This window comes from Ailuropoda melanoleuca, chromosome 16, assembly GCF_002007445.2.
Source record: "Ailuropoda melanoleuca isolate Jingjing chromosome 16, ASM200744v2, whole genome shotgun sequence".
Lineage (NCBI taxonomy): Eukaryota > Metazoa > Chordata > Mammalia > Carnivora > Ursidae > Ailuropoda > Ailuropoda melanoleuca.
The window spans coordinates 88177139-88196239 of record NC_048233.1 but is presented as its reverse complement, the minus strand read 5'-3'; the positions used below and the strand labels follow the sequence as shown (position 1 = coordinate 88196239).

General features: G+C 55.4%; 1 protein-coding gene across 1 annotated transcript in view; it reads left to right on the top strand.

Annotated features, from left to right (window-relative positions):
• The first annotated feature begins 5064 nt into the window (after nucleotides 1–5064).
• The window catches only part of SHANK2 (SH3 and multiple ankyrin repeat domains 2), a 155942-nt gene continuing 141905 nt past the window's right edge, over nucleotides 5065–19101 (top strand). Inside the window, 2 exon segments of the mRNA XM_034645324.1 lie at nucleotides 5065–5691; nucleotides 7297–7421. Of these exon segments, the coding sequence (XP_034501215.1) occupies nucleotides 5523–5691; nucleotides 7297–7421 (294 nt within the window). The 5' untranslated portion in view covers nucleotides 5065–5522.

Below are 19101 nucleotides of genomic sequence, written 5' to 3'. Positions count from 1 at the left end.
AGGTTGACCCCACGTTAGATTTCAGAGACACTCAATTAAGCACGGACCGATCTGCATGCGGCTGTTTGCTCTTTGGATTTCACGGCCGGTGGATTTTGTTTTCCAGGGCACAAGCGCGTCTGTGCGACCCCACAAAGCGTTGCGGCCGCTGGGGACAGGTTGTAGGGCCTGATTGCTGAAACATCCCTGCAGCCTCCCAGCCGACAGCTCTGCACCCCTCCCCCTGCTTCCACAGCCCAGGAGGGGGTCACCCCACCCAGCCCACAGCTGTGGTCCCGGCTGCTTCTGACCTTCAGCCCTACACCAAAACCCAGTCCCAGTGGAGCAGGGAAGAAATGCAGCTATCTGACTCAATGGTCCCATCCTAGCCAGATGTGGAGAGCTCCGGGTGAAGCCATCTGGTCTACCCCAACAGCTCGAGGTTAAAATGCCCACCACGATCCTTCCCATGCAAGGCAGAGCAGACACCCACACCCAGCCCAGGGCCCTGCATGCTCACACATCTCGGCCACCTCAGGCCTGGCTTCCTGTGGCTCAACATTTATGCCTCCTCCAGGAGCAGGCACTGCGGGAGCTCGTTCAGGACTGACAAGTCCTAAATGCCGACGGTTACACCTGGTACCTGCTACTTCCCGGACCAGCGGAAGAGCTGCCTTCCCTGTAGGCCCGTTGTGGGGCCCGCTGGGAGAAAGTGGACCTCGGGCCATGGTTAAAAGGCACTTGATGCCTGGACACCTGTGGTCCTGTGAGGCAGATGCCAGGAGTGTGTTCAAGGCACTTTACTTCCATCTGTGCCAAAATAAGCATAGTAAATATAGGGTTCTATGACGGCCATCATGTAAATAGTATCTTGTAGACTTGCACTGTGCTCAGCCTGCACAACTGTACTTTGTGGGGCTGGATGCCTGCTCCCTTTACCTTCTGCAGCTCCTGCTACGGGAAACTGGCAAAGAAGGGTGCATTTTGCGTTCACTAAAGTGCCTTCCCACCCTATTTAGAAGGTGCATTTGAAGACAGCACTTCTAGATTACGGTTTTTTGTGTAGCCAACAAACCCAGGTAAAGTCTCACCAAGAACAGACATTGTGCCACTTAGGGAGATTCAGAGAGGAACAAGGCATTGATGTTTGCTCCCAAGGAGCCCACAGTTGATGGGTTAGTGAGTAAGAAGGGTCCGCTCAGAGGCTTGGGCCTGGCTCGAAGGCACCCGCAGGGAGAGAATGTGTGACATCGACCTTTGTCGGGAGGGTTTGGGATGGCTTCCACCCAGGGCAGGGAACCTATGAGTTGACCAGTGTTGGGGAGGGCATGGCAGGCAAGGGGAACACGGAACACAAGGCAGTGAGGCGTGAAGGGCCCACGTGCGAGCACTTGGGTAAAAGGCAAAGCCAATGATAGAGCGTTTCAGGGAGTGAAAATGAGCCGAGGGGAGCCTGCAGGAAGGTGGGCGGTGACTGGGGTCGGGGCAGGGGCAGATGCAAAGCAGGGGTGCGGGGTGATCACTGGGGATGGGCTGCCAGTTTCACCAGGCCGTGTCCCCAAGGACCAGGTGGCGTTGGCTTCTGGGTGCACACCATGGTCAGCAGCGTGGGGCCCCCGTGAAGGCAGCTCCCAGTGCGTTTGGGGTGCTTCTGCAAGCAGGGCTGTTGGTGTGCAGCCAGGGTGGCTGGGCTGAGGCCGCATGGCCTCTGGTTCCTGGGGCTTCAGCCCAGGTCCCGAGGCAGCTTTCAGGAACGGCGTCCACCTGCCGCAGCCTCCGCATGTGGCCGTGGCTGTCATCCCAAGACAGCTTTTAGATTCATAAGCCAGATTAAGGAGCCCTCTGAGAGTTTCTCGTCTCAGGCAGGTTCCTCCCGGAGGCCTGGGGGTGGGAATGCCCAGGCTGGTTTGTGGGGGTAGAGGGAACATTTGTGTCGTCCGGATGAAACTAGACGTGAGCTCCTGTGTCGAGGGAACGGTGGTTGCATTCAGAGCTCCCACTGTATTTCACGGTTTGCTACAAAGACCACACACTTCTGAAGGCCTGGGACTTCCCTCCCGCTTGTGTCTCAGGCTGCCAGGGCCCAGCCTGCCACGTGCAGTGGGCACTCCACGACACTGAGCTGCTCTTGCCCTCTGGGTGTGACCCAGGATCCAGGGATTGTCGCGGATGGAGGTGTGTTCACGCGAGACCCTTCATGGACCGGTGATGTTCCTTTGCCACCTCCACTGACACACCCAAGTTCAACCCCTACCTTGTGTTCACCCCATTCTGCCGCGGCCCACAGATGTGATGGGCACGCGGCCCTTTGCTGGGCCCTGTGGGCGTCTGGGGTGATGCCATCCAGGACCCACGTCTCCCCGGGGATTGGGCGCAAGAAGGCCGTTTCCCCGTTACGAGGCCTTGTCCCGGTTGCTCCTCAGAGCGCCTGCCAGGCAAGTATCCGTGCCGGCTCTTGGCAGGCGGGGACGCTGAGGCTCTGAGCAGCTGAGCTGGAAAACGCCTGAGCTGGGATTCAAACCCAGGTCTGTCTGTGAGTAAAAATAAGACAGGGTCGTGAGGGGCGGGGTCTGGGGCTGCTTAGATCCTGAAGTAAAGCAGGACAGAAGTGACAGGAATCCTTCGTATCAGACACTAAGGAGCTCAGCGCTTGCCTAGCAAGCAGGACACAGCCACACGGCTTGGGGGCAAGAGGGTGGCGGCCCGAGTGGGAGTCAGGACATTCTTCAGTGAGCGAGGAATCCCTGGGAGGACTCAGGGGGCTCAGAGAGGGGCTCCGTCGTCAGCCTGGGAGGAGAAGGAGGAGGGGTTGGCACGTGCAAACCGTCTCTAGGTAGGGTCGCCGTTACTAACATGGGCTGCGTGCCTGGGCCGCGGTGGGCGATCTCATTAACTCCTGCTCCGCCCATAGGGCGTGTTTTGCTCCTCATCCCATTTTGCAGAGCAGGACTCTGAGGCCGTGAAGGTCAGAGTGACCTTGGGTCAGAGCACAGCTGGGATCTGAGCTGAGTTACCCCTCACCCACCACAGCAGACCACCCCCGTGCGGTCAGTGGGGTAGCCGACGGCTGCTGTAGCTCTGGCCCCAACAAGCTCCCCATCGTGGGGGGGCTGCTGGAAGGAAACGGACAGTCGTCTGCGAGCCACACAAAGCATTTGGCCCCGCTGGCAGACTAGGCCCATAGTAGGGCCGCTGCCTGGAGTGCAAGACAGGTCGTGGGTGCCGGGCTGCTTGTGTGGCCGGGGGAGATAGGCCTCAGGACCTGCAGGGCCGGCATCGTCTTTCCTGGGCTTCGGGGGGCTGTTTGCCAGCGGTTACTTGTGCGGAGCAGTGCAGGGTGAAAGTGGGGCGCGGCGGCCGGGCCCTTCGCGAGCCTTTCCCTGGAGCAGCAGGTCACAGGGCTAGCACCTGCCTGGTGCCCGAGGGAGCCACAGGGCCAGGGCCCTCCGCCTTGAGGAGTTCAGCGAGAAGCGAGGCGGGTGGGAAGGCCGTGCAGGTCTGTGTCCTGGTTGGGGGAGGCTCTGGAGACGGGAAGTTTCCTCCTGCCTTGATTCCTGCGGTTCCCTAGGTCCTGGCTAACTGCCAGCCTGCTGCCATTTCTGATGGCAGTTGATGGCTCCCTGGGGCTCCCCCGGCCCCACCACACCGTCCTGGGAATTGCCCCACCTGACCTCACAGTTACCCTGGGAGGCCCATGGCTTCTTGCCGCCTTGTAATGCAAGGGTGAGGTTTAGGGAGCCCATCATCTACTAAAGGCCATGCCAGCCATGTGACCCTGCCCAGGGGCTCCCAGGGCCCTGCTTGAGCCCCTTTCTGATGGGCTTCAGTGGGCTGAGCCAGGGGGCTCATGGTCACAGCCCAGCTCCCAGAGCTGGGGCTCCCTGTGCCCAGGGTAGCAGGCAGAGCAAGAGCACAGGGACAGGACCCCTCTTTGAGTATTAGACCACCCTAGACCAGTCGTCCCGAATTGCATGGCTGTCGGCTGTGAAAGTCACTGTCTGCGCTCTGGCAGCCCTTTCTTGGAAGGCAGGGTCACCCTGGCAAGTTCCGGTACGTGCTGGCCTGCTATGAGGGCAGGAACTCAGGACTGGGTCAGGACATGTGTGCCTTTTCCAGCTGTGTCCCCAACCTCTCTGAAGCTCCCCTCCCTCATCTGTGCACTGGGAAGCTCTCGGCAGCCCATCACTCTGTCCAAGCACCCCGTCCCTTGTCCTCCTGGGGCACGATCTGGATGGGCTGCGATGCTCCCATGCAGTTGGCTGCATGCTGGGGCCCCGCGCTCCCTGCAGCCTGCGAATCCAGTGCTGGACACAGCTGACCTTCAGTTGTCTGTGACTTCGAGCCGGTCAGCGCATCGCTAGCTGCGTCCCCCTGCCTCCCCCTCCGAGACAGGGGCCTGCTGAATTCCTCAGGACCACTGGCTCGCAGCCCTCCCATGGCCAACCCCTTAGGACCCTGGAGAAAGCCTGTCCACATTGCCTCCCACCCCTCCTCCTTCCCTGCGCAGTGGCCTGGCCTCCCAGCTGCCGACTTACTTCCGGGGCAGCAAAGAGTCCTGGGGGGATGCCGCCCCTGGAAGGTGGGGAGGGCCCCGTGTAGCTCCAGCCATGTGGCCCTCCAGGAAGTCCACTGCTGTCCTGTGCCCCCCAGCTCCCTCCGAGGGTGGACAGTCATGTGGCAAAGCGCCCTTACTGTAAATGATGGGAGGCTTTGGCAGCTGAAGCAAAGTTAGAGCCTTCGGGTTTCTTTCCCTTAAAAAAAAAAAAAATGCTGTGCCAAGAGGCAGGCGGTGTGGCTTTGGGTTGTCTCTCAAAGGGAGCAGCCCCTGAGCCCCCTTCTCCCTGTCCCCACGGCTCATCATCCCCTAAAGGAGGCCATGCCGTAAGTGGCTTTGGTGTCGCTGGAGTGACCTGCCTCCTGCTAGGAGCCCCCACCCGCCGGCAGCGCCCCGGCCGCCCCCTCCGCCAGCCTGCGGTTTCTCTGTGCGGGATGACGCCGAGCAGCTGCCGCCGTGGCATTGTGGGCTCCTTGGTGATTGTAGGGACACCACATTCGTTTGGACCGAGAGGGAGGGGTCGCTGCGTCTCGGCACCGGCTTGTGCGGAGAGCAAATAGAATTTGATTTCTGAAAACCCCTTCGGGAAGAAGAAGAAGAAGGAAAAAAAAAAAAAAAAAACCTGCTGCCTCATTTCTCCTCTGGCTGGTTTCAGTGGGCGCCCCTGGAAGATGCATCGGCCCGGCCGCCCTGGCGCCGCTGCCCCCGGTGGCTCCGGGCCACTTACTTTCTTTGCCTTTGGGCGCCCGGAGCCAGCCCGCGCGGCCATGGCTCGGCGGCCTCGCCACCATGCCTGACTCCTTCCTCCCGCTCGCTCGGCTCCGCTCCGGCTCTGCCTCTGCCTGCCCCCCCTCCGAGCCCCATTGTGCCGTGCCCGCCTATCCCGTTCGCCGGCCCCCCCAGCTGCCTCCGCTCCTCCTGCTCCCTGTGCTGCTGAGTTTCCTCCATGCTGCCTGGATCCGGCGAGCTGGGTGATTAATTGGCGAGGATGATGAACGTCCCCGGTGGAGGACCAGCCACGGTGATGATGACGGGTTACAATAATGGTCGCTATCCCCGGAATTCTCTCTACAGTGACTGCATCATCGAGGAGAAGACGGTGGTTCTGCAGAAGAAGGACAATGAGGGTTTTGGATTCGTGCTCCGCGGGGCGAAAGGTAAGAGCAGCTGCTCCCAGCCTGGGTGCATTCCCATGTTGTGTGAGTGTGAGTGTGTGTGTGTGTGTGTGTGTGTGCACGCCGTATGAAAATGCTCCCCGGCTCAGAAAGAAGCCTTCTTCCTGGGGGCACTTGGTTGCTAGACAACCGTGTTTTTTAACATATTCTGTCTTACTCAGAAAACATCGGGGCTTCCTTTAGGAATATTTTCAATTTTCCGTACACAATATTGCTCTCAACAAGCGCTCTCTCTCTCTCTCTCTCTCTCTCCCTCTCCCTCCCCCCACCCATTAAAAAAAAAATCATGTGTTTAATCTGTATTTGGTGGTTCAGTTCAGCCCAACTGTGGCTGGATTTGGAGCTCCTGGTCTCAGATATCCAGAACGACCCGGTGCTGAGTTTCGGATCTAGAAACTGCCCCATTCTGGGAGTGGGCTTCGGCTCCAAGTGCGGCAGGCGTCTGTGTGTGCCCGCCCCTAAGGTGACTTTGCAAAGGAAATGTGGCAAGATGGTCCCCTCTGCCGTGGACCGAGCTGGCAGCGTGCACGTCATGTGGCCTGGGGTGGGGGGCTCTGGGGATGCTTTCCATGGCAGTGCACCCCCCACCGGCCCTTCACTTGGGGGCTTCCCTTTCAAAAGAAAACAAAATGGCATCAGCTCCCCGTGAGAGGGGACATCTGTCCGCCGCGTGTGTGGGTAAGCCATGTGTAAGTTTCATGTCGGAGGCTCTGTGCTGTGCCGGGTCCTGCCCCTGTGCGAGGAGAGGCCTCCTGCCCTGGGTGGCAGCCCCACCTGCCTACAGCTCAGGCTGCCCGTGAGCCATCTGTCCAGAGAGAGAAAGAAAAGATGACTCTGTCCCCGTGTGTGCGTGTGTGTCCATGACTGTCTGAGTGATGTTGTGTCCCCTCCCCCCACTGGGGTCATCTTCATCTTCTCACCCACCCGGCCCCGGCCGCTCATAACTCCCCAGGGGAGTCTGTCTCTTGCCCTGGAGTTTTGCTCAGCAGCTGTGTGGGGCCCAGAAACCCAGGCTCGCTCTGCTGAGGAGCAGGGGCCCAGGCTCCCCGCGGGCGCTGGCCGCAGAGTGGTCGCCGAGAGCCAGGCTCCCTGCAGACAGAATTCATAAGCAGGTTCCAAATCCGCAGCCACCCACTGGGTCAGCGTTATGATCTGTCCATGCTCTAAGTTGAATTCCCTTGGTCGCGAGTCTACGTAGATATACATTTGGCAAGTGGTTCAGTGTGGTGTTTCTGGAGCTCTGTGTGGTTATGGGGGGAACTTTTCCATTTTTAGAACTGAAAATGTTTAGTCACTGATGCTTTTAAAGAAAATGACAGGCGTGTACGTATAGACATGTACAGCAGTGTTTTGAACAGAAAGGCCAAGAGGTATGGTGGCACCGGAATGCATTTGGCTTGGGTGCTCGAGTTGGTGTTGACCCATGACTACAAGTGTCAGGCCCTTCCCAGGAAGAGCAGGCCTGGAGCGCCCACTTCCAATGGGAGGCATGCACACCCCCTTTCTCTCATGGGCCCGTGAGGGGCCTGGGCTGCCGACCTGCACACATCACCCAGGCTTGTACTGAGGTATTCCTTGTCTTCCCAGCGGATACACCCATTGAAGAATTCACGCCAACGCCGGCGTTCCCAGCCCTGCAGTACCTGGAGTCCGTGGATGAAGGAGGGGTGGCATGGCAAGCCGGACTGAGGACTGGGGACTTCCTGATCGAGGTAGGGACACAGGTGTTTGTATTTTTCTGCGTGGGGAGAGCGCCGACTCTCTTAGGGTTGGGGTCCGTGGTCTTGCCACACCGCCATTGAGCCAGATCGAGGGGGGCTCACGGAGGCTGCCGTGGACCCATGTTGATTGGTTATTTCCTGGTCCATCTATTGTGGAAACCATTTCCTGTGGACTCGTGTGTTTGGACTGTCTTTAAGGCCTTGGCTGTAACTCTTGGGAGGTGGAAGTGGTCATGGAAGTTGCCATTGGTCAGAAGGTAGAGGAAGAGACCCATGGCCGCCATGACGTTGGGGATGCGCATGGGTCTGTGTGTGGTTCCCTGTAGCTGTACGCATAAACACCAGTAGGGGCCGTTGCCCCTTCTTGTGCCTTCAGGGCGGGATGGAGAGCGCTGTGCTGTGGCTCTTGCTTGCGTGAGGTCTGTAACCTTGGTGGCCGAGAGACCACTGATTTGCAAGTTGCAGTAACTGGCCTGGCAGATGACGGCCTTCAGAGACCAGGGAGTGCCCGCAAGAGGGGTGGTGGCACACAAAGGACATGTTTAAATCCAGAGGCTTTGAAAACCAGCTTTGCTGGTAGGTCAGAGGAGGGAGCATTCTCTTCCTTTAAAGAACCCAGTAGACACAAGCGCCCGTGTTTCCTGAGCTTTTACTGGAGTTAGCACCTTGGTGTGCGTGAGGTGTCCGAGCTGCCAGCACATCTGAGCTCCCTGCCTTCTGCGGGTTTAGGTGTTACTTTCAATCTTGTTGTGCAAAGGAATGTGTTACTCTTTGGAAATATTAAGAATAAAAGAGCATGTCGTACCTTGGAAAGATTATTCGTAAGGGGTTCGGTTCGCCCCACTGGCCCTCCTTGGGAGTTCACGTTTCTTGGAAAAGCATTCCTCGACACTGACCCTGAGCCTTGTCTCATCAATGTGCAGGTGGAAGGGGTGGATACGGGGTGGCTCTACCACCAGGCCAGTCCGACACTTGCTTGTTCTACAGAGGAGACCCAGACCCTGGCAAGCCGGCCCCTGGGAGCCAGTCTCCCTGTTATGGCTGAGCTTCCCGAGTGCTTCTGAGCTTGGGTTTGCTCATGATCTCTGTAGCGCCTCTCAAGGCTGGGGGACTGAAGGAAATCCAGAAGGAAAGGGACTGTGGAGGAGAGAGAGCCAAGGAAAATGGAGAAGGTGCTTTACCTTCTTCCAGGTATCTTGTGTTGGTCTCATTTCATTTGCTGAAAGCTGAATTTGAATTCTTACTTACCAGTTGGAGCCTGGCTTGGGTGAGACCTTGGCTGCCTTACCCAGAGCGGTGGAGACCGGAACTGGCTGCGTTTTCATGGGTTAACTCAGTTTGTAACCTCACGAAAATGCAGAGACTGGTTGAATCATCTTCTGTAGGATGTAGTTGTGATGTAAGTCTCCTCACCATGTGTGCGTGTGTGCGTGTGACGGAGAGACAGACCCAGAGACAGAGGCTCCGATAGGTTGACCCAGGCATTGCTGGTTCTCGGTTTTAAATAATAAATGAAGGCTGCAGATACAAGCGTGTGCCCGTTGTAGGCTCACTGGCTTGCTTCCTTGAGGAACTAGTCAGGAAGGGAGACGTGGGAGTGCCTCGGAGCGTGTGCTGGGCCCTTCCCTTTCGCGGGGAAGTGGAGCTGCACCGGGTTGGCGGACGCGTCTGCAGCACGTGCCCAGCCTGGGCGGAGAAGGCAGGCCACCCGGTCAGACGGACGCCTGCGTGGACGTTGGGGGCCGGAAGGGTTTCTGCTCTTCAAGCACCTCCTTGGGCGTTGCTTTTAACCTCTGGTGTGCAGACATGTTTGCCATTTTGGAACAGGTGTATGTTTGAGGTAACCTCCGAATTCCAGGATTCTGGGAATGGCGGGCCTGAGAGGCATTGATGCCGTGTTGGCGTTATTGTGTCCCAAAGACCCGCAGGAGGAGTGAGCCCTTCATGGCCACCCTGGGCTGCTTACTGTGGGTTGTATGGTAATGGGGGGCCAAGGGGTTGAACCCTTGGAACCCTGCCCCACCCAGTGCATTTCCAAGGCTACTCATGGGACTCAGAAAGTCACCTTTAGGTGCTTGAATTTAAAAGACTTGAAAATCTCCATTGAGGCGTTTTCCTAGCTAATGGATTTCACCCCTGGAATAGTAAAATCACTTACAGCCTTATAGGTGCATGTGTTTTCCAACAGACAGTTTTTCTGCATTTTCCGTTGAAAAGCTTCAACCTTGAGGGGTTGTTCTCAGCAAACTCACGGGTCTCGGATGAATCTTGATTTTGGCCAGAAGCCATCCCTGGAGTCGATGGGGTTTCCGAGCCTTGGTGAAGCACAGGTCCCATGTGCAAAGATCGCCAGTGAGGGCAAATTGTCCTTGTCGCCCCGTATTCCTCTGGTGGTTTATATTCTCTCTAAAAACACATGCTGCAGTTTGAACGTGGAGACGGGGGCCACTTTTGGTGGGAGTGTTCCCTCGTCCGTGTCCTGAGCGCCTGCAGAGCTTCCTTCTTCCTTCTCTGACTTGGTCATCTTGCTGGCGTCACCAGCGCCTGTCATGAAGGGTTTTCTTTCTTTTTTTTTTTTTTTTCGTGAAGGGTTTTCTATCGTGCGCACTTTTCTTGGTTGCTTACCCTCCAGAATTCACGTCCCTCCTGCCTTAATGTTTGGGAAGAATTGGCTCCTTTGTTGTTAGGACTGTCTCTTTGCTGACCATGCCCCCCTCCCCGCCCCACTCCTGCCGGAAAGCAAAAGCGCCGAGTAGAGCTCCATGTAAAAGGTTATCGTGAAACCAGGAATTACAGTCCTAGTGCGCCAGTGGGTTGCCGTAAAAATTCATCTCAGAAGTGGGGGAGGAGGAGTGCGTGTCCCCCTGAGGGGGCATTTGAACGCAGGGGCTCCATAGACCATGTGTATTCACTGCTTTCCGATGAGACTCCTGTACTGGAGTCCTCTGGACGAGTGGTGCCACTGGGCTTCCCCAGAGAGCATTAGGAGGCAGTGGGAGTGCTCAGGGCAGTGGGGGCAGAGTCCTTCCAGGGAGAGCGACGCTTGCGGTGAAGTGGGTCCCGGCGTCAGTGACAGCCCAGGGGGATGTGAGCAGGGGAGTCGGGCAAGGTTTTCTTTCCACGCACGTCAAACAAAAGCATGGGGACTCCAGCAGCCTGGAGGGATAAAGGCCTGGATCCCTTTTGGTTACGACAGGAAACCCATTTCAAACTGGGTTTAATGATGGTAAAAGCTTGTTGGAGAATTGAAAGCAGAGAATTTAGGGGAGAGTTAGCCTCCAGACACAGATTGTTGAAGACTTATCTGTCTTTTCCTTGAGATCATCTTGCTTAGGTCTCCCCACCCCCATGAGATGGGGCAGGAGAGGCCACTTACAAGGAGTCCTAAGGAGGACATAGATGGCTCACAGATGACAGTTTTGCGTCCAGTAATTAAGGAGACATGGAGGTTTGGGGATGTCCCTTTGGTGTCCTGCAAGGGACTCCCCACACTGGACAGCTGGTTGGCCTCATCCAGTGACACCTGGCTGGGCGTCAGATCCACCCGTCCTTATTTACAGAGAGACCCTGTTTCCAGCCCATAACTTCAGAGTCAGAGTCTCGAGGCAGGATGTTGGGCATGGCATCTTTAGGACACTTCAGTGACACTGTGGCATTATGGTGTCAGGCAGGGTGATGACCAGCTGGCCTGATCATGTTGGCTTTCTGAACCCCTTAATTCGGCATTCTAACGGAAGGATAGAAGCAGGTCCCACACTCATCTCCTTGTTGTGACACTGGGGCTGTCTTCCTTCCACAAGCTCCCCATCCGGAAACCCAAGTTTTGTTGCTTGTATCACTTCCTTAAATGAAAACATCCTCTATCTCGAGAATTGCTCATAATACAACCAAACAGTAAAAACCTCAAAAGGGCAAACGGCATTCGCGACAATCACGACCAAGGCCCGTGTCCTCGTTGATAGTGACCAAGGGTGTGTCTGCCAGGCATCCCACAATCCCATCTGACCCTCACCGTGAGCCTGGAAAGTGGTGTCTATTGCCCTCCCCATGTTACAGATGAGGAAATCGGGCACAGCGAGGGGAAATCACTTGCCCACCGTCGTGGAGCGGGCAAGTGGAGGCACTGGGATTCCAACTGGGGCTGCCTGACTCCATAATGTCACAGCTCAGGGTTTCCTGAGAGACGCTTTGATGTGCTTGATGTATAAATGGGCAGAGGGGAAGAAAAAAACAGATGACGAGCTGCCAATTCTTATTTTCAAATTAGCAATTGCTTTTTTTTTTATTACTATACCCGTCGCCGGTGACAGCACTCATATGTTGCTATGTGAAAGAATAAATCGCCATAAACTTTTTAGAAATCGATGTGACAGTATGTAATAAGAGCCGTAAAGCCGAATCAGGGGTTTTTACATCTAGGAATCCATTCTAAGGTAACAATCTGAAAACAGGCAGAGCGGAGACTACAGTGTGGCAGAAACAGAATAAGGGGATGGGGCCACAGGTGGTGAAGGGGACCTCACACATCCATCATGGATTCACAAGAAAGCGTTTCAAAATGAGGCTTGCAAGGAGTTCTCGATACTAATGAGAACTGATCACCTTCTATTAGGTGAAAAGGGCAGACCCAAAATTATCTGCACAATATCATCTAAATTATACCACCTCTCCCCAGAATAGGTCTTGGGGGGGGGAAGGGGAAAGGAAATGTTAACCCCTGGGTGATGGGATCTTGTGTGATCGTTGTCTCTTTTTTCAGACTTTTGTCTGTTTCTCATATTTTCCGGAATGACAGCATTCACTTTTCTGACAGGTATTAATTTCATAAATAGAAAGTTATTCCTTCGGAGAATAACCTGTCCTTATTTACAGAGAGACCCGGTTTCCAGCCCGGTTTTCCACAGCCGAGCGGTGTCTCAGCCTCAGTGGCCAAGGTGTTGCTGTTTGTTTTCAGGACGAGAACACTTTCCTGGGTGTTAATTATTTTCCTGGGGCCGTTGCTCGCCAACCTGATGCCGTGCCGGGGGCACCTATGGTTTTTGTGATTGTTTTCTTAGTCCTGAAGTGGCCGATCTCGTTTTTGTGTTAATTCCTTAAATGGGTTTTCCCTTGCAATTAAAGCAGGCAGCAATATCCTTCATCCTTGAAAAGTGATGCTTGAGTTTGCTAATTACTTTTCCTCGTATTAAATGCTTGCACTAGTGATGGCCTACAACTGTTTTATAATCTCAGTTTGCACTGAAGTGAGGACGCTAAGAGGGATGCCCTGGTGTTTTCCTGAGAGACCGTCTGAGTATCTTATAAAATGTTTCTTTGGCTGGTACTTGAGAATGGGAGTTGACAAAATGTAACATGGGTTCTAGCACACGTTTGCCTAAACTGTTACTTGTAACCAGGCTGGAGGTACAGTGGTAATCTGCCAGCCTCCCCCAGCTTCCAGATTAACTTGTTCTAAGGACAGGAGACAAAATTCAGGTTATGCCCAATCAGTTGCTTTGCGTGTCATTGATCAGCATGTGTTTCCTGGCTCTCAGTGTCCCCATCAGCAAAATGGGTGGTTGTGAGGATTCAGTCACCAAGACAAGCTATGCATCACGGGCTATAGGCACATGGGCTGCTGTGAGTGTTGGTCTTGTTGTGCCAGCAGTGCTGGGCACAGAGTTGGGATTCTGTCAGCATTTGCTGTCGATGATTATCCTGTCCTTCATCGTCATTCATGATGCCTGACTGAGAAGAGGGAACCAATGACTGTTAGTTGAACAAGTAGTAATAGTAAGTCATTGTAAGTTACAGTAACGGCAGGTGGATCATTACCACTACTGTCTCAAGCACGGAGCAGTTACGGAGCACATCTGCCCTGTGCCAAGCTCATAGAGTCGCCATGTGCCAAGCACATTCCAGCCAAGAGCGCATTGGCCGTAGCTTCTTGGTGCCTCTGTGGACGACATGGCAGCTGATGCAGGCACCTGCCCTGCCCCACCCCTAGCCCCCGAGTATCACTGGCAGGCATACCTCCAGGTTTGGCTTGGACCTCTGCTCCCAGGGCGCTCCCTCACTGCCTTCTCAGTTCTGTTCTGGCGTGAGTCTGGCTTTTGGGTAATCTCGGAATTTCTCTTCGTGATTTCCATTTTGCCCTCCAGCCACAAATTCCAGGGTCAAGGCCAGAGCCCTGCTGTGGTTTCCCCGGTGCCGGCATCCTTCCCATCTAGTTGTTCAGCCACAACACCCATCTCACATTTCTCTGCCTTGCCTTTCGGGATAGCATGAGAGGCTTCACCACATGTCCTGCCGGGGTCCACATGGCCAAGCTGGGAACTCTACCCACCCCACCCCCCAAATTCTTAACACCTTATTTAAGTCATTTTAAATGAGAATTTAATTCAATAAGTAAGTTAATAGTAAATGCCAGCTGATATTCATAGGAAGCTAGGCTGACCGGTGAATTTCTGACTTTGAGTCACATTGATACTTCAGTTGTGAAGCTCTGTTGTTTTCACGTCAAAGACAAGCAGGGCCCCATGGCTGTCTGTGGTCTCTCTAAGTGTGGAGCGTTTCTGTTCTGAAGCTGTGTGGCTTCTTACTGTACGCAGTTTGGAAAAGGCCTGGGCTCCCTGGCCAGCCTCCCACTCCAGCTCCCCTGCTTCTGGGCTGCTGGCACCTGGGTCAATGCAGGGGGTAAGTGTGGCCATCTTGACCTGCCTTTCCATCCCCCTGCCCAGCCTTGCTGGGGTCTAAGTTTCCAGTCCACTTCTCAGTGATGACTGAAAAACATTTCTTTACTTAAAAATAAAAGTCAGCACAGAGGAGTGCAGCTGCCTTTGTCGTTTGCAACAAAACATTCAGACAGTGCCAGTGCCCATGGCAAACGGTTGTGCCATTCCAAGGCTCATAGCCTTGGGGTCTTCACTATCTGGGTCTCTTAGCACTGGGGTCTTTGCTCTCCAAGGCTCTAAAGAGTCCCCTGCTCTGGGCAGAGCCTGGGAGCCTGGACCCCTTTCCTGCGCATAGCCAGCCATAGCCCCTTCTGTGCCTAGAGAATGGTTCACTTTGTCCTCCATATTGACTGGGAACAGGTGGTCCAGGCTGAGGAGCAGCCCAGAATCCTGCTGAGAAGGTAGATGCAGGCATCTTAGCTATTGCAAATCTGAAGTCTTGGCTCATTCATTTTGGGGTTCTAATTTGAAGCATCAGTGATTTCAATTTCAGGCTAAAAAAAGATTCAGAATCACTTCAGGGGACCACGGCTGCTGTGCTCAAGGCTCCATAGGCCTGGCAGATGGTAGTGCACTGGGTTGGATAGAGACAAAAAGGAGCCATGGTCAAGGGCACCGGCTGTGCAGTATGATCTGGGTTTGAATCCGGCCTCTGACACTTGACTATTTGAATGTGAACTTGGGCACATCTCTCATCCCTTGGCCTCAGTTTCTTAAGCTGTAAATAAAAATGTGTTTGAAGCACATAGCATGGTTCCTGGCAGAGTGAGATCTCAGCAATCGGTAGCAATTGTACAAGTCACTTTTGCAACTTTGTTGATCCAGGTGCTGGGCTGGCATGTGCTGTGGGGAGAAAAGACATGAATCAGACTCAGTTCCTCCCTCTGGGAACTCAGTCTGGAAGGGGGCAAAAGCAGAGTATGGTGAAGGCCCCAAGATAAATCTGAAAAAGGACTTTGTGAAAGAGATGGTGTTGGCACTGTGCTTAGTTGGGTACGTGGGGTTTCTTCCTATAGACAGAACTCAGAAGGGAGGGTCCCAGGGAGAGCTTGGGGTGTCAGGAATGTTCAAGGTGGATTTGGGGAGTGGCCGAATGTTATGGAGCCAGGGGTGACTGGGTCCAGTCCAGTTTAAGTGGGGGCAATAGTGTGTGGCTGGTCAGCGCCAGGAAGCATTAGGAGGATGGTCAGCGGGGAGCTCTCTGTGGTGCTGAACCTCTCCAGGGGATCTATCCGTGGTGCTGAACCTCTCGTGGGTATGGGAGCTCTCCAGGGTGCTGAGCCTGAGAGCTGGGAGGGTGCCTGCCCCCCCACCCCCACACCCCCACCCCCTGGAGAAGCAGCCTGGTGGGAGGCCTTGGTGCCTCATTCCCTTCACCTTTCTCATTCCTTTCACCTCCCACCCCTGCATCCTGTATCCTTGGTCTTCCTGGGCACCACAGCTTCTTATTCAGTGAGTGTTCTGTCTGCTTGGTGCAGAAATCTCTCTTGTGAGGAGGGGTGAAGGGACCAATATGGGCTGAGTGTCTGCAGCATCCTGTGCTCTAAGCCAGCCTTCACTTTTCATCACTGAGGTCTGGGCTTACAAGTCACCTTTCCAGAGGGATTCCCTGGGCACGCTCTGGTTGCCCCTGACTCTCTCACTCCACTGTATGCTTCTTCCACCATCAGAATCATATGTGTTGAATGATGGACTTCCTGCCTGTCTCCCTCATGAGGATCCCTGCTCCCTGCAGCCTGGAGAGCTTGCTGACCTGGTCCCTACTGTGTGTCCAGCACCCAGTATATGCCTGATGCTTAACAGGGGCCCCAAAACCTGTGTTCAGTGATGGACACTCCTGGGAAGTAGGCATTTCTGCCCATTTTGCAGGTGCTGGAGATCAGATGGCTGCTAAGGGCCCCACAGGGAGAGCTGACTCCCAAGCTTGCATCTTTCTGATGCCCTGGGCAAGTCTTGAGTCGCTGAGACATAATCTTAAAACCATCTTCCTCAACCTGAGAGGATGCTGTAGACCCAGCCCCAGCCCACATGCGGTGAGGTCTGCAGGAGGCATGGTGCGCCGAGGCTTCTGGTTTAGGGTTCTCTGATGCGCCTCTTGACTCCCCTGAAAGGAGCCCTCCTGGGTCCTCTCCACCTGCCCTCCCTCCCTTCCTCCCACTCACTCACCTCCCAGTATGCTCAGCAGGCTCTCGTTAGCATTGATTTGTCTCTGTCTGCAGCGCCCTTTTGCGGGGCGTTTCATGATACAAGCGGTTAGGTTGGCAAATGAACTGAAGGAAGGCCTCATGCTAAATGCCCTGTCGGATCTTCTAATTGATGGAGTTTGTCAGTCCTGGGAATTAGGGTGTGTGCATGCCAACGATAAGAAGAGTTAACAAGAGAAGGGCTGGGGAAGGGGGAGTGGAAGACCACGGTTATCATCTGATGCTTTAAAAGTCCTGAGTGGTCTCCTTGCTTTGGTGCCATGAGACCAATCACCCACAGGCAAAATTTCCAATCCCCTCTAGCTGGGACCTTTGGTTTCATGTAACAGACTTTTCAGCGCACCTCCTCTGTGCCCAGCACCCAGTCATGGAGATGAGTGGAGGCCATCGTCACCCTTGAGAGGCCAAGTGGAGTGGGGAGGGAAGCCCAACCTCCTTTGGGCCTCAGGGCCAGGACAGAGAGAAAGGGGTGGGTTATTCGGACAAGTTGGGGAGGTGGCACACACATCCAGCCTAGAAAGACAGATGGGCCTTGACCCTGGCCCTCTCTCCCTGGTCTCCCGAACGTGCCACTCTTCCTCCTACCCCCGGCACTTGCTCGTACCGCTCACTCATGCTCTCTGCTACCCCTCTCCCACCTCCACCTCGTCCATCTGCATAACTGGCTCACCCACAGATCTCTCCCTGGTGGCCCCTCCTCGGGAAGCCTCCCCAACAGTCCCCGAGAAACCCGTTCACAGTGCATGTCACTGTCCCTGCCTGAACTGACCTAAGGGGCCAGCCAGAGCCCAGCTCATGACAGGCACACAGTCAGGATCTGTGAAATGATGGAAGGCACCACAGGGGAAGGGCATAGCCTAGAGGAAGGCTCAGAGGCAGGAGCACATAGAACTGTGCAGGAAATGTCAGGAGGCCCTGGAACGATGAAGAAGATGGGGCCTCCATGTCAGGGAGGGCCTTAAATGCAGAGCTGACTCCTGGGGCCTCAGTCTGTCGCTGGAGGCAAGCTCACTTGGGTGTTTTATCAGGGACTTCTGTGGCTGGAGAAGGGAGGTGGAGGCAGACTGCCCTTGAAAAGCAGGTCAGAGCAGGGATTCAAGGCACCATCCTAGGAGGCAGCCCTGCTGGGTCCAAATCCAATTGCCCCACCTGTGTGCTGTGTGGCCTTGAGCAAGTTACACAACCACTCTGTGCCTCGATTGCCTCACCTGCAAAGTGGGAGTAAGAACATCTATTTCATAGGCCTCCCGAGGGTTCAGTGAGTTTGTAAGTCTAAGGCATGTAGAGAGACCGGGGCTTGAGCTAAGGAGTACATGCAAGAGGGACCATTACTATTATGTTGCTGTTGTTGCTGCCTTTGGGAGGGACACGAGCCTTCCTGACCAGGCCAGGCCCCCCTCCCTGCCAAGGCAGGGTCTCACCACCCAGGAACATCTCCCCCATGGGGCCTGCTATGCTGAGGTCAGGTGTGAGCCCTATGAGGACCCTGGTGCCCAGCATGGGCTTTGGAGAGATGGGGTGTGGTAAGTGAGGGAAGGCAGGAGACCGCTGATCTGTGGGAACCACACCATTCGCAGTTCCCCCAGGCCCAAACAGAGCAGTGCCGAGACAGGCCAGTGCCCTGTGGCTCCTGAGACAGGACTGGAGTCTCTGGATTTCTCCCAGGCAAGGGCATTGGACTGCTGTCCCTCCCACCTGATGCCGTTCCTGCTGTGCTTTTAGATCGTCCTCCCACAGCTAAACCCACACCGCACGTGCTCCATGCGTGCTGCTTCCCTGAAGCCTCGCCAGAACCCTGGGAGGTGGGTTCTGACACCACCCTCATTTCTTGGGTGGAGAAAGTGAAGCCCAGAGAGGTCATAATACAGCTCAGAGTCACAAAGCCCCCACATGGCCCAGTGCCACCCTCCAAGCTCCCTGCCTTTCTGCTCACGCTCATGCTCAGGTGAGAAGTCGCTCGGGAGTCCGGTCCCTGCCTGGGCTCCTGTCCCAGGTCCTCTCCTGCACCCCCAATCTGTGCTCCATTCCCAGCTCTAGGGAGACTGCCGTAGTCACTGTTCAGTAAAATCCAGTTCTTACATGACCGCAAGGCCCTACGGCTCCGGCTTCCCCACCTCCCCCCCGCACATCCCTTCCCTCCCTTCCCCCTGCCCCTGCCCGCTCACTCCGTTCCCTCAGCCTGGTCGTTGCCCATGGCGCCTCTTTCAGACCTTCCCTGACCAACCTCGTCTGAATGGCACAAACCTCCACCAACTGCTTGCCTCTACCGAGGGACGTTTCTCTTCTCAGCTTTGCCACACATGGAGTTTATGTAACACGGGATGTGTTGGCTGAACATCGCCCCTCCGGAACCCGGGTCCCCTCCAGGGGCAGAGCCCTCACTGAGGGCCTGGGGTCATCCTGCACCCAGGACAAGAGAGTCTGGTGCAGAGCTGGAGCCTAGTTTATGTATGCCGACAGACTGGGTGAGCTCCTGACGAGCTCTGGGTCTGGCCCTGAGAGCGCACGCCGGAACCTTCCCTGTCAGAGGGGTGGCTCGTCTCTCCTAGACCACCTCCCTCATATCCCCCCAGTCAGCACCTCAAAAAGTGGACAGAGACGCAGGGGTCGGCTGACTTACGTCAGAGAGAACCACGCTAAGCCAGTCTTTCCCCTGAAGTTCCAGAATTCTCTCCCAATGCCCACTCAAATCCCACGGACTTTCCGGGGGGATGTGTGCCTCTGCTCTCAGGAAACATTAGGGACTGGGAGTAA